This window comes from Aethalodelphis obliquidens, unplaced genomic scaffold (genome assembly GCF_003676395.1).
Source record: "Aethalodelphis obliquidens isolate GAN/ISIS:26980383/991018 unplaced genomic scaffold, ASM367639v1 scaffold63, whole genome shotgun sequence".
NCBI classification, from domain to species: domain Eukaryota; kingdom Metazoa; phylum Chordata; class Mammalia; order Artiodactyla; family Delphinidae; genus Aethalodelphis; species Aethalodelphis obliquidens.
Window position 1 is genome coordinate 3,585,833 of NW_020838007.1, and position 25,259 is coordinate 3,611,091.

General features: G+C 41.2%; 2 protein-coding genes across 19 annotated transcripts in view; one reads left to right on the forward strand and one right to left on the reverse strand.

Annotated features, from left to right (window-relative positions):
• SPIRE1 (spire type actin nucleation factor 1) overlaps positions 1-6,255 on the forward strand; it is a 211,915-nt gene extending 205,660 nt beyond the window's left edge. For 2 of the 3 annotated variants that reach the window (XM_027088518.1, XM_027088519.1), the window contains 5 exons: positions 748-885; positions 1,470-1,540; positions 2,058-2,085; positions 2,182-2,318; positions 4,583-6,255. In XM_027088518.1, the coding sequence (XP_026944319.1) occupies positions 748-885; positions 1,470-1,540; positions 2,058-2,085; positions 2,182-2,318; positions 4,583-4,841 (633 nt within the window). In that variant the 3' untranslated portion in view covers positions 4,842-6,255. The remainder of the gene's footprint in view (positions 1-747; positions 886-1,469; positions 1,541-2,057; positions 2,086-2,181; positions 2,319-4,582) is intronic. The other variant, XR_003429070.1, reaches the window with a different exon arrangement.
• Positions 1-25,259, reverse strand: part of PRELID3A (PRELI domain containing 3A) — a 108,709-nt gene that overhangs the window by 26,125 nt on the left and 57,325 nt on the right. For 8 of the 16 annotated variants that reach the window (XM_027088528.1, XM_027088538.1, XM_027088527.1 and 5 more), the window contains exon 6: positions 8,267-8,330. The exons of 2 other annotated variants lie outside the window; for them this stretch is intronic. In XM_027088528.1, coding sequence (XP_026944329.1) covers positions 8,267-8,330 — 64 coding nt within the window. Of the gene's footprint in view, positions 1-8,214; positions 8,331-9,976; positions 10,101-11,113; positions 11,655-25,259 lie in introns of those variants that run through there. 6 more of the 16 variants (XR_003429071.1, XR_003429072.1, XM_027088532.1 and 3 more) reach the window with 4 other exon arrangements.

The window sequence follows — 25,259 nt, forward strand, 5'->3', positions numbered from 1 at the left end:
GTTGTTAGGGAAACCATTAACATAAGACAGCCAACTTCGATATTTATCGTCAGAGTTCTCTGAGTGTCTCCACATCTGTCCAGTGCGGACTGTACTTCCGCAGTTGTTTAAAAGTGATGAGAGATCTGGAGAGTGTGGGGCAGCTGGCTTCCAGGTCCAGTTCCACTCACACTGTTAGGAGTTTTTAGGCTGTGCTGATGTAACTTACCACTAAATAACGCTTCTCAATATCGATTACTAACCACCTTCTTTTGGCTATTCTGGGTACCACAAATCAGTTTTTAAAACAGTACCAATGTTGTAGGTTTGCTATTTATCTATTAGCAGATATATACAACACAAAAGTAAATAATATCTTTGTGTAATCATGGGAGAAAACTGACAGAAATTTGGTTTAGAACAATAACATTTTTTTCCCAAGATTTCAATGCATAGATATGTAGCTCCACTTCATGGAATAGAGATACCTGAGGCAAAACATCTAAACAAATGTGAGGAAATTTTACTAATTGGAAATTTCAGTGGCTACAGTGTTTCACACGGTCCCGGAAGTTTTCTGCCATCATCTTGTCTCAGTGTAATTAGAAACTGTGTGGTCCCCAGAGTGAGCCAGCTCTGCTCCAGTGTTTACTGGGAAACCTCTTTTCTTCTCTGAAGCTACTAACCAGGTGACTGATCTGAAGGGGAACTTTGCCTTGCCAGAAGGGTGGTGGGAGCTTCTTATTCATGTGGAATTTTGAATTTCAGGAGGAATTCTGCTACCCAGTGGAATGCCTAGCACTTACTGTGGAGGAGGTGATGCATATTCGTCAGGTCCTGGTGAAGGCAGAGCTGGAAAAATACCAACAGTATAAAGATGTCTACACTGCTCTGAAAAAAGGAAAGGTAGAGCCACTTACAGTTGATGGATCAGCAGGGTTAGAAGATTGGTCGGTCACAGGCATGTCCCCTGAGGACACTGTCTGGTGGCCAGATGGCATAGGACTTTGGGGGGATTCTAGGAGGTAAGAGGCTTACCCCGTGGCAGGCAGTCCCTTTTCTGCCTTGCTCACAAAAGTATTTTTATTTCTCCCTGAGAAATTGAAAACCAGAAGGTTAAAACCACCATAATAAATAATGGTATGCCTTCATAAAACAAGGTCTGCCCTTAGTTGTTACACTTTTAAAGGATTGTAGAGAATATGTATCTGAGAAACAGAGAAGACTTTTTCAGAACCTTCTTCAGGTTGCTTTCATGGTGGCAAGACCCTTGAGAACTGTGGTCTTTTATTACCATTTAAAGGTAGAATTATAATCAAATACAGAGCAGATTATAATTATCACAGAACCAAACTTAATAAAAGGGTCTCTAAATGCTCTTCTCCCTTTGTCTACTAAACTTTCCACATATAAATGTGTGTCCAAACATGCAAATTAGGAAATTAACTATTGGCAATGCCTTTTTCTCCTTTAAAATTTTTATTTTTTAGCTCTGCTTTTGTTGCCGAACCAGGAGATTTTCCTTCTTCACTTGGTCTTATACCTGTCAGTTCTGTAAGAGGTAAGGCTTTTGTAATTGATGACAGCAGTCAAGGATCCACTGTTTCATCATTTTTCTCTGAGGAACAATATTAGAAATAATCCAGTCTGTTATCATGTGCTGTGCTTGTAAGTTAGTAATAGTGATTGCTTCAAGAGTGGACAATTATTTGATATTAAGCCTGAAAAGTTTCTCTGCATGTATTTCTTTTCATATCCAAGATAGGTCTAATAATAATATGTCATGTTGAACAGAAAAAAATAGATGTGACTGTCATGTGGTCCCAGGATAGACAAGTAAGAAAATCCCAAACAGACGTAAGTTGATCCTTTCATAGGACAGTGTAAGAGTTAAGTTTTACAGTGTGATTGTCTTTTTGGCAATCCAGTTGTCTCAGTTTGTTACGTTCTGATAGAAGAAGCAGAGAGTCCAGGGGACTTACTGTAGAAATTCACAGCCACGCAGCCTGCGGCTTCTCTAACTCTGCAGTTGCGTTCGTGGTTATCACGCTGAGTAACACTTCTGATTTTGTGTACAGGCCGGTGTGCTCACAGTGTTGCAAAAAGGTAAGCTAAGCTTAGTGAAATCACAACTTGTGCTAATTTTATTGACTCTGCCTCTTTAACAGTACTGCTCATTCTCAGTTTTATTTGGGATACTAGATGCGGCTGCCCTCCAAGCCATACTCCACCCTTCCTATCTTTTCATTGGGACCTTCTGCCTTGCAGAGAGGGGAAAGTTGTATGAGGCCAGAAAAACCCTCCACTGGCCACCATCGGCCACTTCGGAGCATTGCCAGGTGAGCAAGGGGCCGGGTCTCCAGAGCATCCTTTGTGAAAGGCGAGAGCTCTTTTGAGGACTATGGTGATATGGTGGGGTTTTGGCTTGCAGGAGTTTGGGTGGGTGGGTGGCTTGGTTTTAATATAGTTTTGACTTGTACACAAATCTCCAAAACTTGCCAAAGGTCACATGACAAGGGATGATGGCTAGTTCCCTGAAAGATACTTAATCTCTCAGTTTAATTTTTTTTCTACTTTGGAAATAATTACTTTTGTGTGTCCTTTAAAAGTCATCTTTAAAACTGACCTTGTTTTCAATGGAGTTGAAAACTTGAACATAACAGTCTAATCTTTCTTTCCTTCTTTAGTTTTGAAAAAAATCTTTTTAATCCTGTGTTTACAGTAGTCTGTGATAACTTTGGCTTACTTTCCTATTGTAAAGGCAGAAATAAAGCTTTATGCCAAGAGCTGACAATTTAAAAGAAAAAAGGTGCCCAAATAGCAATCCCTTTGCATTTAATGCAGAGTAAGGTTAGTGTTGGTCCTTAAGAAAGACAGGAGGTCAGACCACATGCTGGCAGGGCCCAGGGTGTTGGGGTTTTATGTACCAGCGGCCTCCTATTTGGGAGGGACACTGGTGTTGGTGCCAGATGCTGGATGGTGGCCATTCTGCATGTCAGGGTCTGTGGACAGTGAGGTGAGGGAGCTGAGAGCCCAGCAGTAACCTGTACCCGAGGTTCCTGCCCCTGTGCTCAGTCCCCATCCTGACCTCTGAGTATGGGCTGCTGTCCATGGGCTCAGGCAGGCGAACTATGGTCTTTTCTTTTCTGCACTAGCTCTGTGTTCCTGTTTGGTTTAATTAAAATAGTGAATGAGTAGATGGTTCCTAGTTATTTCCAAAAACTATCCACAACATTTATGATGATGTTGGTCTAGTTAACTCCAGCTCTCTGGAATCCAAATAGTCAGTCACCCAGATATAGAGAATTGTTGTGGAGCGGGAAGCACATTTGATAAATACGAAATGACAAGAAAGCTGGTCCAAAGATAATTTTTCAGGATTTGTCGTAGGATTAAGATAAATTTACTTCAATTTCTTATAGTCTCACCTACCATCTACAGTTAACTAATGTTCATTAACCATGACACAGGGTCACTGGAGAAAGAACTTGAAGTTTTCTCTGAATCATCAGAGAGATTAGCAACATGTACTTCATTTCATTTCGGTTGTTAAAGTTCATGATCTATCTACGTATAGTAGTCAGGTGAATACTCTGAATATCCTATTTTCCAAAAATTCTAGAAGGGATACTAAGAGCTTTTAGTAGTAGTATTTTTTTTAATATAACGTTATTTATTTATTTTTATTTTTGGCTGCGTTGGGTCTTCGTTGCTGCATGTGGGCTTCCTCTAGTTGCAGCGAGTGGGGGGCTACTCTTCGTTGCGGTGCGCGGGCTTCTCACTGCAGTGGGTTCTCTTGTTGCGGAGCACGGGCTCTAGGTGCACAGGCTTCAGTAGTTGTGGCACATGGTCTCAGTAGTTGTGGCTCACAGGCTCTAGAGCACAGGCTCAGTAGTTGTGATACACGGGCTTAGTTTCTCCGTGGCATGTGGGATCTTCCCGGACCAGGGCTCGAATCCGTGTCCCCTGCATTGGCAGGTGGATTCTTTACCACTGTGCCACCAGGGAAGTCCCGTATTATTATTTCTTAGTAAAAGGTTTCCTGGTTTCTTTCTTTAAAAAATTTTGTTTCTTTTTTTTTTTAATAATTTGACATGTCTTTTTTAAATTTTTGGCTGCATTGGATCTTCATTGCTGCGTGTGGGCTTTCTCTAGTTGTGAGCAGGAGCTACTCTTCATTGCAGTGCACAGGCTTCTCATTGCGGTGGCTTCTCATTGCGGAGCACAGGCTCTAGGCACGCAGGCTTCAGTAGTTGCAGCACACGGGTCAGTTGTCATGGCACATGGGCTTCAGTAGTTGTGGCGCACGGGCTTAGTTGCTCCGCGGCATGTGGGATCTTCCTGTACCAGGAATCGAACCTGTGTCCCCTGCATTGGCAGGTGGATTCTTAACCACTGCGCCACCAGAGAAGTCCCCAAAAATATTTGGAAAGTTGTCGCCAATTATAACTTCTTCTTTGGACAACACTGACGTGACTAAATCACCCACCCATTCCATCATGTTTTGCCAACAGATTTACTTTTTTTGCACATATTTTCTTAGTATTGCAGTAGAACTATAAGTAACAATAATGGATGTCGTAAATGTTTTGTTTTTTTCCAGATTGTCCTCAAAATCCAAGTCTGTGGACAAATCAGATGAAGAACTCCAATTTCCCAAAGAGTTGATGGAGGACTGGAGCACCATGGAGGTGTGTGTAGACTGCAAAAAGTTCATTTCAGAAATCATCAACTCAAGCCGGCATAGCCTGGTGCTGGCCAACAAAAGAGCCAGATTGAAAAGGAAAACGCAGTCTTTCTACGTGTCCTCGGCAGGCCCTTCGGAGTACTGCCCTTCAGAGAGGACCATCAGTGAGGTCTGAGCCCCGTGCATTTGTGTGCAGAGTCGCATTCGTGAGAGAACACTGAGCGGGGCTGTCTTCTCGCCGCAGTTAACTGGTTCGGGTTTGCATGAGATCAGGGTTTTGCTGCATCACACTGTTCCACAGACTGAACACTGTGTTCATATCAGCCAGTCCCTTGTCTGCACTGAGAGAGGACAGTAGTTTGAAACTTGCTTCTGTGTGTGTGGTGATTTGGAGGCCAGAAACTTTTTCCTTAGTTCAGTTCTTTACTGTCCCTCAAATACTTTTCTGACTGAGGCAGAAAGCTTCTGGTGTGAGAAATCGGTCTAACACAGGCGTCAAAGTCAGCACAGTCTAAGAAGTAAGTCATATTGGCATTTCCACCCGACAGTGTTCCTGCCTGATGCACACAGATCCCTGGAGGCTGGGCCAGGCTGTTACCATCTCACAGCACAGAACCTACAAGGATTTGCTCATGCTCTCAAACTGGTTTTAAATTATTGTTGCTCTGAGATAAAGACTCGGGGGGGACTTTACTCTGCGCTCCAGTACAAAGCATCTGAATAAGCTGTACGCGCAAGTGGGCGCCCATGTCCCCCACGCTGTGTCTGTGCCCGGGCAGTGGGGCGGTGTCTCTTGAGGCAGGTGCAGGGCTTTCCTTATCTTGAATGTATTATGGTTACTAGTGGTTTTATATTGGAGGTCTAAGATTTAAAGTTTTGTGGCATTTGGGGACAAGGGCAGGCTAGAAGTTTGTCCAAAAGTTGAGTATTTTGGCCAGTAGGAGAAGGGCTGTGAGTGCGTCGGCCACACCGCAGGGAACGAGCTGGAGCGCTCACATTTCCAACCGCGGTTTTCATAACTTTAGTCTCGCCATCACGACTAAATTAAGCCACAATTTGGTATCTGAGGTCTCAAACTGAAATTTATTTTTATAAATGAATTTTAAAAGCAAAAACATGGTCTAGTTCATTTAAAATTAACCTGCTGATAGGCTTTGTGGATGCTTTTTGCACACATTCTCCTTGTAAGTGACTTGAGTAGGACGGGTTTTGATGAAGCCAGGTTGAGGCGGCACTATACACTGTCATTTCTCGACTTGTGTGGCCCATTCCGTGGCCATCTTTATGATTTTGGTTCACTTGGCAGACCAGCCAGTCAAGTTGCCAGTCATGTTTGGAAGCTCGGTTAATGCACATGCACAGCAGTTTCCTGAACACTCTCTAGAACACACCTGTAGTCAGCACCGCTCACCAAAAGGCAGGGCAGTCACACTTCACACCACCTCACAATACAGGAATATTTCTATAGCGAATTAACAGTAATACCTCAGAACTGCCCTGGTAGTGGTTTTACGTGACTGAAATTTATAAATTAGTAAATGGCTTAAAATTACTTACACTTACAAAATAAACTTTACCAATTGACTGAAGTAATGCATGTTAACAGTTTGTCTGTATTTGCATGTAAAAGTGGGCCACCAGAGAACCCTTACTGATTATGGAAACGTTTAAAGTTTTAAAGACTCTCACGTAAGAGCTTTAAACATTATATTGAGTGAATCTCATTTATAAAATTTTGGTGTGGGCTTCCCTGGTGGCGCAGTGGTTGAGTCCGCCTGCCGATGCAGGGGACACGGGTTCATGCCCCGGTCCGGGAAGATCCCACATGCCACGGAGCAGCTGGGCCCGTGAGCCATGGCCGCTGAGCCTGCGCGTCCAGAGCCTGTGCTCCGCAGCAGGAGAGGCCATGGGGGGGAGAGGCCCGCGCACCGCAAAAAAAAAAAAAAAAAAAAAAAAAATTTTGGTGTGAGCAGCTTCTAAACAACCACCCACCAGGAAGGGTGCAAGGGAGATGGGGTGGTGTTTGTATCCATGCACAGACCAGACCTAGGAGAGTGTGCTTTTTAAAATAATGACTTGGGCTTCCCTGGTGGCACAGTGGTTGAGAGTCCGCCTGCCGATGTAGGGGACACAGGTTCGTGCCCCGGTCCGGGAAGATCCCACATGCCGCGGAGCAGCTGGGCCCATGAGCCATGGCCGCGGAGCCTGCGCGTCTGGAGCCTGTGCTCCGCAACGGGAGAGGCCACAACAGTGAGAGGCCCGCGTACCACAAAAAAAATAAAATAAAAATAAAATAACTAGTTTTTTACAGGTGTTATTAAAACACAAGAAACTAAACCCCCTAAATGAGAATCCCGTCCACATTCACAAGGCACATAAAATCTAGCACATCTAGTCTTTGACTTCACTTCTCCAGGTTTGTGACACTGTGCAGGTTGTCTGGGCATTGTGGGCACCTCTTAGCGGAGCGTCCACAGCACTGTCCACAGCACTAACAGGCTTTGCCAAGTGTATCGAAGAGGTCAAGTGGGTGGTAGGTCTCCGTGGGACAGTTTGCAGAAAGTACAGTAGAAAAGGGCACATGGCACAGCTAATATTGTAGAAATCAAATCAGCATCACTATCTGGTGCCAAAACAAATTCTTGCATTTACCCCCTCCCTCATCCATGGCATGTATCCCCAGCACCTCAACCAAATCGGGTAACTTCCAGAGGGTCATTCACTGCCAGCCTGTGGGGCGTGGTTTCAGTCCTCAGCCTCCTTTGACCTGAGGCCTAGCTTCCTCCCTCCCTTCCTACTGGGATAACACACCTTCCCAGGCCTCCTCTTTGTCCTGGTTGTTGGCACTTACTTCTGGTCTGACAACAACAGCATCATTGGCTGGCTGGTCTCCTGGAGCCTGATGTATCCCAGTGGGGGGCTTCACTTTCACCCTCTCCCTCCAGGCTCACACCCTCCCTTGCATCCCCTGCCTCATGAGCTCACCCTTCTCACAGCTGAACTTTCTGTCAGTTTAGGATAGATAAGAAAGCTTGTAAATACTGTAATATAGTAATTAATATTTGAAAGGCGTTCATTCAGTGGACAATGAGAATTAACTCTCCCAAGGCAAGTAAAAGTTAAATCAAGTAATTGATTTGTACATCGACTTAACAGTCTTACTAGATTTCAAGTCTTAGGCCTTTCAAATTAAACCAGAAAGTTGTTATGTAGGAGTTTTTAAAATGATCTTACATTTGATGAGATCCCATGAACTCATAAACTCATGTCATGTGATTAGCACCGTGAGCTCATACCATGAATTTTTTAAGGCTTTTATTTTTCTAACTGTATTAATAAATGTTGGACTGATTTTAGGTGTCACATAGGAGACATGAAAGTTTTAAATTATGTTGCTGTTTGCTAAAGCAAAATAGCAGACAATTTTGTACATGCAAAACTGCTGAAGGGCCGTGGGGAAATGTGTACACGTCGACCTGGCTTCCTGTGTGTAAAAGTCAAGGTACTGCTGGCATTCAGTGTGACATGACAGTACTAAACGTTTTCCATTAAAGTCTTTTAAAATTTATCGAGGGGAAAATAAATGACTTTACATCATACCTTCTTTGTGGAGTTCCTGTTGTAAAATGATGATGTCTTTTGGTAACTAGCTGTTGGAAACCACCTAGGTTGGGAAGACAAGATATATTTATATGACATCAGCAGTTTATGATCAGCTTGAGAAATACAATCTACAAGGACCACACTGGAAAAATAAATGAATATGAGCAGTCACCGTAACTCTGCTGTGTCACCGAGCAGCCTGCCTCCTTTTTCAGCTCAGCAGGGTAGGAAACTAAAATCTATAAATAGTATATATAACAATTATTATATAAGAAGTCACATCTATGGCGACAAATTATGTATAGAAAGATAAAGCTTTTATTTTTTTTTCCTAAATCGAATTCCTCAAGGTATATATTCTTAAAATGTCCAATGAAGAAAATTTCTTGCTGTAGCTCTTAAAGGGTCGAGAAAAAATGAGGAAGATTAAACCCAGAATGAATTTAGGAAAGTTCTTTTGTCTTTATGTTAACTAAATATAGAGCATCATTAGCCCTTTACGTACCAAACATTACATGATATTGAGTGTGATATTAATTCATTACTTATTTGCCAGATATATTTTAGGCTCTTCTTCCGCTAAAGTTTCTCTGTGACATGTGTGTAACAAGATGTCAGCTCATAATTCTAATGTTCACTGACTTTCTGAAGCCGGGTCACAGCCCTTGCCTTGTGCCTCCTGAATTCCAGAGACACAGAGAGGTCGGGTACCAGGAAGGGAAGCTCTGGGTAACCCTTATTTAACTGCAACTTTCTTTTTCCTTCTCAGCTCCTGTTGAGAAGTTGTATAGTTGCAAATCATCAGAGTCTAGAATTTCATAAGGAGAACTCTTCTAGGTAAGGGCTTGATTGTGCATATGATGTGTTTCAAGACTCCAGTTACACACATACATACACATACATTCATCAGAATGCGCCTTCTTCCTGCATGTCAGCCTAAGGCCCACGTCTAGAAACATCTCCCTTTGCTCATCCAAAAAAATTTAAGAGCTAAGAACCTACTTAATATAAAATTCTGCTTGCACTAATTAAATGTTCAGGTGCAGTTACCTGGCAGACTGAATTCACAATGCTGTTCTGGCTCGTTCCATTAAAATGTGTATGATGTATATATTTATCTATTGAGAATAGATTTTACTGTGTGGAACATTCTACAGCTCTGTTTCTGCTGTTGAATTGTGATGCTGGTGGCAAAATCTGAGCCACTTCCTTACCATCGAAGTAGTGGAAGTAAAAGGGCTTCAGAACTGACAGGACACAGTTCTCTAAAAGTGGGCTCTTGAAAACTGGGGCATTAATTAAATTTCACTTATGTCCCTGGGGCTTAAAAGCTGAGGGATCACCTGGATGTTCCACTCACCCAGGGGGCCAGACGCTGGCTCCTGTACTAGGAGTGAGTGCTCTCAGAGCAGCTCCAACGAACGTGACTGTCTATGAATTTAAGAAAAGGCAGAACTTCCTTCCCTCAGGAGTGGCTAGAAAGAAGGGGCAGCCTCACTAGAAGTCTGCCCTTCTGTATAATTCTTTGCTTTGATGTTCCCATGTAACTGCAGGAATCATCTGTTGGTCCCAGGCCTACCTCCCCCAGTAGTTCCTTTCCCTAGGGTAACACAGCAGAAAATGTCACACCCCAAACTTTTCCGGGAGCAACAGTGTTTGGGAGAGTGGAAATGCCAAAGAGAAATTGAGGATTTCTGGAGAGCTAACCTGAATATCAAATTCCTAAGCAAACATGGTGTAAAAGCTGCAGGAAATCACTTGGGAGAAAGAGAAGGAACAGCAAGATTCTGCACAGGTAAACCTCAGCAGTGTAGCTCCTGCAGCAGGGAGCCTAAGGTGTAAACAGAAAACACAATAACTTCTCATTTAAAGGGAAAAAACTTTGATCTTAGACACCCCAAAGACAGAAGAAGCCTGAGATTTCAGCTGTCCACCAAGGAAGGGAAGATGACTTGGGTCATCCTACCACAATCTCAAGGTCATTTAAGGAGTCAGATTCACAGACTGTGAGCTTGGACTGAGCACTGTGGGTGTAATTGGCTGGACACCCCCACTTCTGCGTGGCTCCTGTGGTGGCCTAAGGCCCTCCTCCTGGTGCAGCCGGTGGTGGGCACACCTCCTTCATGGTAGGAACTGGAGCTGACTCTGCTCCACAATGGTATTCACTTGCAAAAAGAGCTTTATGATAACTGGAAAAAAAACACAAACTAGTCTGTAATTAGCGAAGCAGAACCTTCCAGCAGTACGTGGTCTCAAGTATCTGAAATGGTTCTAACTAAACTGCTCCAGCATGGCAGCAAAACAGCTATCAGACATTGGGAAAGCACCTTAACATTTCTGGATTTCTGTTTCTTCAATTTTAAAGTGAGGGTGTTGGTTGAGGTGGTCTCTGAGGTCACTTTTAACCAGGAAAGACACAACACACGGGGTCAAAGAACCAGTACTGCACAAACACTGAACAGTGAGTAACCGAGAGCATGACCCACTGTAGTGAGAAACTCAGAGAGATCTCTGTGCATCCACGCCAGCACTTTTACTGAAGCCAAGTGTTATTAAACAATATTTCTCTGTATTGATGACGAACCTGATTATATTACATGAATGCAAGAAACAGTATATGCTGCATTTATTTGAAACTTGGGGAGGCAAAGGCAAGTTCAGTTTTACTATTTGCCGTAAAGAACCTGAGTCCATCTCCCAAAATTAAAAAACAAAACAAAACAAAACAGAAAGATGAGTTGACATATTAACAACAGACCAAAAAAACCCAAACACACACCTCTGCACCCGCCACTTTGTGTTGGCACCATCCGGTTACTGGTGGTTCATCTCCCAGCCCTGCACGATGGAAAGACATGGTCTGTCTTGGCAGGTCTCTGTTCCTACAGTGTGACGTGTGCTCTTGTCAAGACGTAAAGGGAAGCAAGTAGCTGGAGGGATGACTGCATGTAACAGACTTTTAATTGTGTTAAGTGGAAACAAAAGTACAGACAACTCTTGCTGTCCAGCTTGATCAAAGAAATAGTTACCACAGCTACAGGGGTCCCCAGTCTACACACCTCCCGTGTGTGGTAATGGGACCCCCAGCCAAGAAGCTTGTCTCTTTGGCCCTCGCAGTTCTCAGCCCTGATGAAACACGTCGAGGGCCAGGCAGATGCTTATGCTCTGCCAAGTTCCATCACTGAACAGGTCCAATAGCTGGGATGGAGCCCTTGTGTCATTCACGCAGTCGTTTACTCTCTGGTTCTGTCTCACAGCTCTACAGACGGGGCTTCCTCCCCGGCCAGGGGCTGCTTCTAATAGCTTCTCGACTGCCATGTCTCTGCAGTGCTTCCTGCCCTTCCTACTCCTCCTGCATCTTCTTTTTCTCCACTGCAGTCAGCATCTATTACATTGTTTCCATGAAGACACGGATATTTGTCAGATTTCTTTACCACCACGTCCCTAGATTTGGAAAACTATCTGGCATGCAACAACAGGTGCTCAATAAATGTTTGTGGAGTCAATGAATGAGCAGGTTCAATATGGAAATGAGAAAAAGTCAGCAATACAAAGATGGAACCATCAACGTCTTCAAAACAGCTGACACAGTGTGTAGTCTGTGCTCTTTAACACGTAAGGGCCACGTACAGCCCTGTGTTTTTCCTTTAAGGCAGGAGTACAATCCTAAGTCAACAAATCACTGCAGGCCTAACGTGGGCAATTAGAATAGGGAGGCTTGAGTCAGCAGCTCATGCATCTGTTGGTTACCTGCAGCTCGCAGAAACCCTACTTGCCAGTCTGGGTTTCCGACCCCACTCTTGTAAATGCCACTCATCACAGTTCCTCTCCAGGCACTCTTCCACTTCCAGAGCCCCTGGGTGGAGCCACCATGTACAGCCCAGCCTCCTGACCCAGGTTTTTTCCATTAACAAATTGATGGGCAGATGTTAAAGACCCATAATCGAAGCCACTACATAAATGCAAAGCATATGTTTATCAGCACTGAGCTCGTACTCATTACCTTTTTACTACTTGCCCCTCTCATAGTATGGTAGTAATCATAATACTTTGATTAAAATTTATGTGCCAACTGGGCTGAAATAAAATATATTAAATGATTTCAAATTTGTCATATTAAAATAATTTGGCCAAGAAAAGAAAATAAGGGAAGATAAAAGGTAAGCTTTATGGGCTTCCCTGGTGGCGCAGTGGTTGAGAGTCCGCCTGCCGACGTAGGGGACACGGGTTCGTGCCCCGGTCCGGGAGGATCCCACATGCCGCGGAGCGGCTGGGCCCGTGAGCCGTGGCCGCTGAGCCTGCGCGTCCGGAGCCTATGCTTCGCAACGGGAGAGGCCACAACAGTGAGAGGCCCGCGTACCACACACACACACACACAAAAAGGTAAGCTTTATGAGATTAGATATTTTGTGCTGTTACTATTAATAACTTTTAAAATATTTTGCTGATTTTTAGTAGCTAATGATAGCTACCAATAATTGAGCATGTTACAGAACTACTGAACCAAACGTGATTTCACTCGCCTGACACAGCAAAGCTAATCTACTGACACTGGGTTGTGAAGGGAAGTGCGGCAGTTAGCGCAGGGCACCCAACATAGGGCCAGGCAAGGAGAATGGGCAGCTCATGATCAAAAGACCCGAACTCTCTGATGGCTTTCAGGTAAGCATTTTTAAAAGCAAGGTGAGGGAGAGGGTCAGGGTGCCTAATCAACTTGTGGACGTTTGTTTGATTGGTGGGTGGTGAGGTAACAGGGTGGTATTTCAGGAGTCAACACCATCAACCTTCTGGTTCCGACCACTCTGGGGGGTCTGTGTGCCGATGGTCAGCGTGTAGTTAACTTCTCCACCTGGTGGGGGATTTAGTATCTGCAAAACAACTCAGGATATGACTCAGGATATTTTCTATTGCCCTTGAGGAAGAACTAAAGGTCCTTGACTTTGTTTTATGGCTAAACTATTGTTTTGATTTGCTTAACTGTTTTACTTTGTTTCTGCATTTTCTCACTTCTCTGATTAAATCTGTTTGGAAATTGGGGAAGGCCTAGGAGGCTAAAACTTTTCTACAAACAAGAGGCAGGGGACACAGGAGGGTGGGATCTGTCACAAGGAAGGCCCCACAGGGTCCTGCCCGGTTTCAGTCCCCCCTTTTCTTTGATATTCCTCAATCCTGAGGGGAACAGGGATGATGAGTGCTCTGGCTACTAACTGCTGAATGGGGGCAAAGCCAAATTTTCAGGATAAGAGGAGATAAAGTCATTGACTTCATTATTTTTTAAAGTTAAGGTATAATTGCTTTACAGTGTTTCAGGTGTACAACAAAGTAATTCAGTTATACATGGGTGTGTGTATACACACACACACGTATTCATTTTCAGATTCTTTTCCCTTATAGCTTATTACAATATACTGAGTATAGTTCTCTGTGCTATACAGTTGGTTATCTGTTTTATATATAGTAGTGTGTATATGTTAATCCCCAAATCCTAATTTATCCCTCACCCCCATTCCCCTTTGGTAACTGTAAGTTTGTTTTCTATGTCTGTGGGCCTATTTCTGTTTGTATATAAGTTCATTTGTATCATTTTTTCCACATATAAGTGATGCATGATATTTGTCTTTCTCTGACTTCACTTAGTATGATAATCTTTAGGTCAATCCTTGTTGTTGCAGATGGCATTATTTCACTCTTTTTTATGGCTGAGTAATATTCCACTGTATGTATGTACCACAGCTTCTTTATTCATCCATCCATTGATGGACATTTAGGTTGCTTCCATGTCTTGGCTACTGTAAATAGTTCTGCTATGAACACTGGGGTGCATGTATCTCTTTGAATTAGAGTTTTTATCTTTTCCAGATATATGCCCAGGAATGGGATTGTTGGATCATATGGTAACTCTGTTTTTAGTTTTTTAAGGAACCTCCATACTGTTCTCTGTAGTGGCTGCACCAATTTACATTCCTGCCAAAACAGTGTAAGAGGGTTCCCTTTCTCCCACAACCTCTCCAGCATTTATTATTTGTAGATTTTTTGATGATGGCCATTCTGACCAGTGTGAGGTGATACCTCATTGTAGTTTTGATTTACATTTCTCTAATAATTAGTGATGTTGAGTATCTTTTCACGTGCCTGTTGGCCATCTGTATGTCTTCTTTGGAGAAATGTCTATTTAGATCTTCTGCCCATTTTTTTAAAATAAATTTATTTATTTATTTTTGGCTCTGTTGGTCTTTGTTGCTGTGCGCAGGCTTTCTCTGGTTGCGGCGAGTGGGGGCTACTCTCCGTTGTAGTGAGCGGGCTTCTCACTGTGGTGGCCTCTCCTGTTGCGGAGCATGGGCTCCAGGCACGCAGGCTTCAGCAGTTGTGGCACCCGGGCCCAGCAGTTGTGGCTCGCAGGCTCTAGAGCGCAGGCTCAGCAGTTGTGTTCTGCCCATTTTTTTATTGGGTTGTTTGGGTTTTTTTGTTATTGAATTGTATGAGCTATTTGTATATTTTGGAAATCAATCCCTTGTCAGTTGCATCATTTGCAAAATTTTCTCCCATTCCATAGGTTGTCTGTTCGTTTTGTTTATGGTTTCCTTTGCTGTGCAAAAGCTTTTAAGTTTAATTAGTTTATTTATTTCTGCTTTTGTTTCCATTACTCCAGGAAACGGATCCAAAAAAATATTGCTGTGATTTATGTCAAAGAGCATTCTGCCTATGTTTTCCTCTAGTAGTTTTTATAGTGTCTAGTCTTACATTTAGGTTTTTAATCCATTTTGAGTTTATTTTTGTATATGGTGTTAGAGAATGTTCTAATTTCATTCTTTTAGCTCTGTAACTGTCCAGTTTTCCCAGCATCACTTATTGAAAAGACTGTCTTTTCTCTATTGTATATTCTTGCCTCCTTTGTCATAGATTAATTGACCATAAGTTCATGGGTTTATTTCTGGGCTATCTATCCTGTTCCATTGATCTATGTGTCTGTTTCTGTGCCAGTACCATACTGTTTTGATGACTGTAGCTTTGTAGTATAGTCTGAAGTCAGGAAGCATGATTGCTCTAGCTCCATTCTTTCCCAAGATTGTTCTGGCTATTCAGGGTCTTTTCTGTTTCCATACAAATTAAAAAAAAAATTTGTTCTAATAAAAAAAATTTTTTTGTTCTAATCCTGTGAAAAATGCCATTGGTAATTTGATAGGGATTTCACTGAATCTGTAGATTACTTTGGGTAGTACAGTCATTTTAACAATATTGAGTCTTCCAATCCAAGAACACACCAAATCTTTCCATCTGTGTGGTCTTCAATTTCTTTCATCAGTGTCCTATAGTTTTCAGAGTACAGTCTTTTGCCTCCTTAGGTAGGTTTATACCTAAGTATTTTATTCTTTTTGATGCAATGGTACATAGGATTGTTTCCTTAATTTCTCCTTCTGATAGTTCATTGTTAATCTATAGAAATGCAACAGATTTCTGTGTATTAATTTTGTACCCTGCAACTTTACCACATTCATTGATGAGCTCTAGTTTTCAGGTGGCATCTTTAGGATTTTCTATGTATAGTATGTCATCTGCAAACAGTGACAGTTTTATCTCTTCCCTTCCAGTTTGGATCCCTTTTATTTCATTTTCTTCTCTGACTGCCATGGCTAGCACTTCCAAAACTATGTTGAATAAAAGTGGCAAGTGTGGTCATCCTTGTCTTGTTCCTTATCTTATAGGGAATGGTTTTAGCTTTTCACTGTTAAGTATGATATTAGCTGTTGTGTATGAGTTTGTCATATATGGCGTTTATTATGTTGAGGTTTGTTCTCTCTATGCCCACTTTCTGAAGAGTTTATAAGTGGATGTTGAATTTTATCAAAAGCTTTTTCTGCATCTACTGAGATGATCAAATGTTTTTTATTCTTCAGTTTGTTAATATGTTATATTGCATTGGTTGATTCATGGACGTTGAGAAATACTTGCATCCCTGGGATAAATCCCACTTGACCATGGTGTATGATCCTTTTAATGTATTGTTGGAGTCAGTTCACTAGTATTTTGTTGAGTTTTACATCTATGTTCATCAGTGATAATGGCCTGTAATTTTCTTTTTTTTGAGTGTGATATCTTTGTCTGGTTTTGGCATCAGGGTGATTGTGGCCTCACAGAATGAGTTTGGAAGTGTTCCTTCCTCTGCAATTTTTCTGAATAGTTTCAGAAGGATGGGTGTTAACTCTTCGCTAATTCACCTGTGAAGAAGCCATCTGGTCCTGGACTTTTGGGGGAGTTTTTAAATTACTTATTCAATTTTAGTATTGGTAATTGGTCTGTTCATATTCTAATTCTTCCTTGTTCAGTCTTGGGAGATTGTACCTTTCTAAGAATTTGTCCATTTCTTCTAGGTTGTCCATTTTATTGGCATATAGTTGCTTGTAGTAGTCTCTTATGATCCTTTGTATTTCTATGGTATTGGTTGTAACTTCTTTTTCATTTGTGGTTTTATTAATTTGGGCCCTTTTTCTTGATGAGTCTGGTTAAAGGTTTATCAATTTTATTTATCTTTTCAAAGAACCAGCTTTTGGTTTCATTGATCTTTTCTGTTGTTTTTTGTTTTTTTGTTTTAGTCTCTATTTCATTTATTTCTGCTCTGATCTTTATGATTTCTTTCCTTTTACTAACTTTGGGTTTTGTTTGTTCTTCTTTCTCTAGTTGCTTTAGGTGTAAAATTAGGCTGTTTGAGACTTTACTTGTTTCCTGAGGTAAGCTTGTATCTTTATAACCTTCCTTCTTAGAACTGCTTTTGCTGTGTCCTATAGGTTTTTGGGTCACTGTGTTTTCATTTTCATTTGTCTCTGGGTATTTTTTAACTTCCTCTTTGATTTCTTCAGTGAGCCACTGGTTGTTTAGTGGCATGTTGTTTAGCTTCCACCTGTTTGGGTTTCTTGCAGGTTTTGTGGGTTTTTTTTTTGTAGTTCATTTCTAGTCTCATAGTGTTGTGGTTGGAAAAGATGCTTGTGTGATTTCAATTATCTTAAATATACCAAGGCTTGTTTTGTGACCTAGCATGTGATCTATCCTGGAGAATGTTCCGTGTGCAGTTGGAAAACATGTGTTTTCTGCTGCTTTTGGATGGAATGCTCTATCAATATCAATCAAGTCAAGTTGGTCTAATGTGTTATTTAAGGCCTGTGTTTTCTTATTGATTTTCTGTCTGGATGAGTTGGCCGTTGATGTAAGTGGGGTATTATGGTCCCCCACTACTGTTGTGTTACTGACACTTTCTCCTTTTATGTCTGTTAATATTTGCCTTATATATTGAGGTGCTCCTATTTTGGTTGCCTATATGTTTACAATTGTTATATTTTCTTACGTAGCATCCCTCTTTGTCTCTTGTAACAGTCTTCAATTTAAAGCCTATTTTGTCTGATGTAAGTATTGTTACTCTCGCTTTCTTTTGATTTCCATTTGCGTGGAACACCTTTTTCCATCCCCTCATTTTCAGTCTGTATGAATTTCTAGATCTGAAGTGAGTCTCTTGTAGGTAGCATATATATGGGTCTTGTTTTTGTATCCATTTAGCCAGTCTGTGTCTCTTGGTTGGAGGATTTAGTCCATTTACATTCAATGTAGTTATCAGTACATATGTTCTTACTGCCATTGTTTTTGTTTGTTTGTTTTTGTTTGTGCAGCATGTGGGATCTTAGTTCCTCGGCCAGGGATTGAACCCACGTCCCCTGAGGTAGAAGCACATAGTCTTAACCACTGGACCACCAGGGAAGTCCCATTAATTATTTTGGATTTGTTTTTGTAGGTCTTTTTTTTCCCTCTTTCTTTCCTTTGTTCTGTTGTGATTTGATGACTATCTTTAGTATTATGTCTGGATTCCTTTTTCTGTGTGTTTATCTATTACAGATTTTTGGCTTGTGGTTACCATGAGGTTTTGGTATAGCAGTATTTATACGTACATGATTATCTTAAGTTGCTGATCTCTTAATTTCCAATGCATTTTAAATACCCTGCGTTTGTACTCTCCTCCCCTCACAATTACTGTTTTTGATATCATATTTTACATCTAATTGTTTTTGTTATCCCTTAACTGCTTATTGTGGATATGGATAATTTTACTACTTTTGTCTTTTAACCTCCCTTCTAGCTTTGTGTGTGGATGATTTCCTACCTTTACTGTATGTTTGTCTTTACTGGTGAGCTTTTTCATTCTGCAACTTACTTGTTTCTAGCTGTGGCCTTTTATTTTTCACCTAGAGAACTTCCTTTAACATTTGTTGTAAAACTGGTGTGGCGGTGCTGAATTCTTTTAGCTTTTGCTTGTCTGTAAAATTTTTGATTTCTCCATCAAATATGAATGAGAGCCTTGCTGGGTAGAGTATTCTTGGTTGTAGGTTTTTCCCTTTTATCACTTTAAATATATTGTGCCAGTCCCTTCTGGCCTGCAGAGTTTCTGCTGAAAAGTCAGCTGATAGCCTTATGGGAGCTGCTTTGTGTGTTATTTGCTGCTTTTCATATTCTATCTTTTATAAATTTTGTCATTTTGACTACCGTGTGTCTTGGTGTGTTCCTCTTTCCTGATCTTGGGTAACTCTTTCCTTTCCCAGGTTAGGGAGGTTTTCAGCTATTATCTCTTCATGTATTTTCTCAGGCCCTTTCTCCCTCTCTTCTCCTTCTGGGACCCCTACTAGTGCACTTGATATTGTCCCAGAGGTCTCAAATTGTCCCCATTTCTTTTCATTTTTACTTTTTTGTGTTCAGTGGCAGTGATTTCTGCTACTCTGTCTTCTAGCTCATTGATACGTTCTTCTGAATCATTTAGTCTACTATTGATTCCTTCTCGTGTATTTTTCATTTCAGTTACTGTATTCTTCATCTCTGGTTGTTCTGTTTTCTAATTCTTTGTGAAAAACTTCTAACTTCTCGCTCTGTGCATCCATTCCCCTCCAGAGTTCTTTTGATCATCTCTACTCTGAACTCTTTCTCGGGTAGATTACCTATCTCCACTTCACTTAGTTGTTCTTCTGGGGTTTTATCTTTTTCCTTCGTCTGGAACATAATCTTCTGCCGCATCATTTTGTCTAAGTTGCTATTTGTATTTTTATGTATGTGGTAGGTTGGTTACATTTCTTGACCTTGGAGAAGTGGCCTTTGGTAGGTGTCCCAGCACTGGCACCTGCAGGCTGTTTGGTGGGGCCAGGTCTTGGCACTAATGATCCAAGATGTCAGCCACCAGCCTCAGTAGTGTTCACACAGCTGAAAGTTCCCCACTATGTCTGCCCCCAGTGTCTGTCTCCAGGGTGAGCTGCAGCCACCCCCCACCTTTCCAGGAGACTCTTCAAGACTTGCAGGTAGGTCTGGCCCAGGCTCCTATCAAATTACTGCTTTCACCCTGGGTCCCAGTATGCATGAGGTTTTGTGTGCACCCTTTAAGAGTGAAGTCTCTTATTTCCCCAGTCCTGTGGGTCTCCTCCAGTTAAGCCCTGCTGGCCTTCAAAGCCAAATGCTCTGGGGGCTCATCTTGCTGGTGCTGGACCTCCAGACTGGGGAGCCTGACGTGGGGCTCAGAACTCTCATTGCTGTAGGAGAACCTCTGCAATATAATTATTTTCCAGGTGTGTGTTGCCCACCCAAGGGAGGGGTATGGAATTTTGATTATATCATGTGTATGCCTCTCCTGGCTTGTTGGGGTTGTTTTAGAAGACCTTTTCTGGTAGGTTCCAGTCTTTTTCGTCAATGGTTGTTCTGCAGATAGTTGTGATTTTGGCGTGCTCGTCAGAGGAGGTGAGCTCAGGGTCTTTCTACTCCACTATATTGGCTGTCAAATCTTTCATTGACTTTAATTTTAAAGAATTCTCAAGTCTCAAGCTTAGCATCAATATTTTGTATTATGAAAAATATTACCTCTCTGATTGCTTTGTCTTTTTTTTTTTCACCGCACAGCATAGCACGCAGGATCTTAATTCCCCGACCAGGGACTGAACCTGTACCCCCCTGCAGTGGAAACATGGGAGTCTTAACCACTGGACCACCAGGGAAGTCCCTGATTCCTCTGTCATAGCACCTGAACAAATATTTGAAAATTAGTACTCATATTACAGTGATGATAATGACCAAAATGCACACCCTGGTAGTAGTCCCTGAAAGAGTCTTCCTATTCCAGATAGCAATCAGAAAACATAAGTTTTGAGGTGGGTCATTCCTCTTTACATACATTCTGTAACCAAGTAACCTTCAGAATGATTCTATTTATTTGGGTTTCACTTTTTCCGGGGTGTTAATATATACATAGCAGGAGCTACTGGCCATTACACATATATCTCCTTTTTTGCTAAAACAAAATTTAAAGCTATTTTATTTTCTCGTATTATTCTTGTTAAAGAATGCAGTGCCTTCTGCTGGGAGGCTACGTCTTGAATTGTCTCATTTGCCATTACTATTCCTCAAGTAAGAGAAAGGTTTCACAGTTACAAGAGGAGACCTTATGACCATAAGGTGGAAGCTGCTAGCAGATAATGTTTTGAGAACAGCCGGTGGTATCCTTGATTCTGATACAATTCAGAAAATTTAAGGGATAATACAGGAACACATCTGAAACCACGTCCACAACAGACACCCAGCTCCATTTGGATGCCTGAACCATGGTTATTCTATTTTTTTAAATGCATTATTTCATTTAATGGTTAAAGCGGATGTATGATTTATGTTTAATAGGCCATAAACAGACTGTTTTGATTAGCCTAAAATTCAAGTTAAATCATGTGTACGCCAGAATGACATCCCCCTACCTCAATATGTGAGAATTTCCTCCATCATTTTCCCCTTTTGATTGCAAATCTATAGAAAGCATTGATGATCAAAATATTTTTCCCTCGATGCCAGGGTGGTAGTTGCCTGCCCTGCGATGCCCAGGGTGGTAGTTGCCTACCCTGGTTATCCTGTCCTTCAGTGCAAGGCCTACTTTTGTGTGTACACACATTTGCCTAGTTGTCCACATTGGGGGAAAACTGACAGTAAACAAGCTCAGAGCTAGATTAATGGGGAAGCATTTTATAGGCTATACATTTTATCAATTATACTGAATTGTCTCATAAACATTGTACATGTGCTTCTAACAACAGACTTAAAACAAGTAGTGATACATGTCATGATTAGTTATACTCTGTGACAACTTTACTAGAGAATTTTCTTTCCATTTTGATAGGGAGACAAACATTTGGTAAACAGTTTTATGAGGTCATTTGGGTTTCTATTATAATTCTTTAATTTCTTACCGAGTTCAGCTATATGATCTAAAAGTTATCAGAAACCTGTACTTGTCCAAAAGTGCTTTCTATGAATCGTCTTGAAGATGAAGCATTTTTGCAAAAGCATCAGAGTGAAACAATAACTCTCCATGGATGAAAAAAGACTTAAAAAGGCACAGGGAAAGATCTGATTAAAATGCAATTGGAGGGCTTCCCTGGTGGCGCAGTGGTTGAGAATCTGCCTGCCAATGCAGGGGACCCGGGTTCGAGCCCTGGTCTGGGAAGATCCCACATGCCACGGAACAGCTAAGCCTGTGTGCCACAACTGCTGAGCCTGTGCTCTGGAGCCCGTGAGCCACAACTACTGAGACCACGTGCTGCAACTACTGAAGCCTGCGTGCCTGGGGCCTGTGTTCCACAACAAGAGAAGCCACAGCAATGAGAAGCCCACACACCGCAACGAAGAGTAGCCCTGCTCTCCACAACTAGAGAAAGCCTGCGTGCAGCAACGAACACCCAACCCAGCCAAAAATAAAAAAAAAAAAAAAAAAAAAAAAAAAATGCAATTGGACAAACTTAACCAAGTTGATATACAGCATTTTAAGATAATAGCTAAAATTGACTGATAACAGAATATCAGGACATATTCAAATTTTAGGAACTTCATATAATTTCTAGAACACTTACACTAATGACATTTATCCATACAGTATAACCTAAGAATGTTCATCACCACTCATTTGCGAATGCTTCTCATGTAATTTAATATACCAAATAATTCTAATTAGTTTAATATTTCTCACTGAGATGCTTTACGGGCCCTTTGAAACATCCCAAAGTTAGCCAGAGAAAGAAAAACCTATGAAGCTTACAATATGTCATCAAAAGCAGCTCAATATTGCAGGAATACTTTATTCTCTTAACAGAGAAAATCAAACTCCAGTTTGCACCAGCCTACTTTTAGTAACAAAATTTATTTACTTAATTAAATTGAATCTAATCTTAGCCAATGTTGACCATGAACAAAACTCTTTCCTTAAGGTTCCTTTTCCACAAACATTCTATCACTTTCTGTATCCATATTAGTTTGTCCCTTATTTTCTTTCTCATCCAGAAACAACCAGCTCTAGGATAAAATTACTCTTTTTTTCACTTAACAAAATATTTCCATTCTTTATACCTTCTCTCATTGACAACATATATACTACTTTCTTTACATATTGTAAAGCTTCCCTTACTATCTTTAGTAGTTTAATTGCATATATATTGTAATTTTTAAGTTTTAAAAACCTTATTCTCTAGCAAAAACCAAGAAGCAAGCAATTGTGAACTGTTTCTTACATCAGCATTTCCTCACTGGCACATTTAATGAAAACATTCCATAACCTTTAAAAACATACATTTTCTCATAGCATAATTTCTTTCTTTTAACATGGTCCAAGACGTTTGTCTAATAAACATATGTTTTTAGCTTTTCTCTCATAAGAAGATAGGCAAACTTAGACTTGCCTAGCAATCAATATTCCAGTATTTTATCTTAATTAAAAATGATCTAGACATTCAATGAATTCTCATAATTTACCTTAATTTAGTAAAATTCTAAAACTTCAAGTTACCAACCTCTGGAGAAATGAAAGCGTAATTATTCCTAAAGAGTTCACCTAAAAGCTTCTATCCCATTTATCTCTGTTTCAGAGCTTATGAAAATATCATCATACCAAGTTAATTTTTTTGCTGACAAATTTTACAGCAGATATAATATGAACTTATTTGGCTTCTATTAAATCTAGGTATGATAAAAGTATTATATTTAATATTGATGACTCTAAAGACATTTCTGTATTAATTAAACCAACAAACTGTAACTTTAATGCCAGATATTAATTTAATATTGAATATTCCCCAGATCACATGAGAGTTTCTGTTGTATTTCTGAGAATTTATATAAGCACTTAATTTCCTTTAAGCAAATTAAATAGAGCTCATTCATAGATTCATTTTTACATGAAGACAGAATCAGAGATCTCATAGCTTTATTTTAAAACTTAGTCATGAATCAGACATTATAAAACTCATTAGTTTATAAATAACAGTTGGAGTAAGCTTACTCACTTGAATTTTAAGCCTCTTTTCCCTTTTTTCCTTTCAGTTTCAGGTTCTACTGATTAACCCAAGGCTGTAGTCTCAGGCATTGTGGACTGTGTTTGCATTCCAAGGACATGATAAGAGTTATAACTTAAAGCTTTCTCCTAGGAATACTTTTGTTCTCTCAGGGTCAGAATTTTGAAAAAATATTTTATCAAGCCAGTTTTCTCTGAGTAAAAAAAGAACCAGTTTTGGAATTTTTCTCAAGTCTAAAGAATATTGTGGCCACACAGTGTTGGAAAAATCATTTTCTTTCTATCTCTTTGTAGGAGCATAACTAAAGCTCTCCCAGTTTTGCAAATTACATCCCAGGGGACTATGAGATGGAATAGAGCTCCGATTCCTCCCCCCCCCCTTTTTTCTCATTTTGTGGATATTTCCAGAAACACATCAGAACCCGGCAGAGTGTTGGCTGGTGGCCTTTCAGGGTTGTAGTTCCCTAGCATGAGAATGGAAAGTTTCTTATCTGGAGTTCCAGACAGGGGTGCAGATCAGCCTTGGTCTAACAGGGAGTTTTCCAATTACCACTCAGGCAGTGCTGGATGGCTGAGGGACTCCTCGACCCAGAAGGGGAAATCCAATTAAAGTGGCACTCCACTTAAAACCAGATGACCAAGTTTTACGTCTCCCCTCCACACAGCCCCCGCCAAAAGGAAAATTCCAAGCAAGGCAACCCAGTAGGGAAGAATACCATGGTGTAGTCACATAGGAAGTTCTGCCACTTACCAGAGAGGTCTCACAGACCAAACCAGATCAGGACCAGAGCCTTGTTTCCATCACCATGGAATCAAAACTGCCATGGGCCAGGAATGTCCAGTCAGTGCAAGCACTTGGGACTGCGCCTTAGAAAAAAGTGCTCAGGCAGCTGCTGGACAGGATCCATGAACTGCCAATGGCCAGGGGCCAGTGTGCCATTGGCAAGATGCCCACTTGGGATGGAAGGCCCACCTGGGTCACCAAAATTGTTTTCCAGCCAAACTTGGGTTTGCTCGCCCAACATGCAGCAAAGCCAACCTACTGACACTGGGTTGTGGTGAAGGAAAGTACAGCATTTATTGCAAGGCACCCAGCATGGGGCTAAGCAAGGAGAATGGGTAGCTTGTGACCAAAAGACCCAAACTCCCTGATGTCCTTCAGGCAAGGGTTTTTAAAGGCAAGGTGAGGGAGAGGGTCATGGGTGCCATATCAGCCTGTGGACATTTGTCTGATTCGGTGGGTGATGAGGTAACAGGGTGGTATTTCAGCAGTTAACATCATCAACCTTCTGATTCTAACCGCTCTAGGGGTCTATGTGCTTGTGGTCAATATGCAGTTAACTTCTCCACCTGGTGAGGATTTAGTATCTGCAAAACAACTCAGGATATAGCTCAGGATATTACTTATAGCCCTTGCGGAGGAACTAAAGGTCCTTGAGTTCATTTAATGGCTAAATTATCATTACTTTGACTTGCTTGACTGTTTTCATTTGTTTCTGCATTTTCTCACTTCCCTGATTAAATTTGCTCTTTGGAAATTGGGGAAGGCCTAGGAGGCTAAAGCTTTTCTACAAACAAGAGGCAGGGGACATGGGAGGGTGGGGTCTGTCACCACAAAGGTCCTGCAGGGTCTTGCTTGGTTTCAAGCAC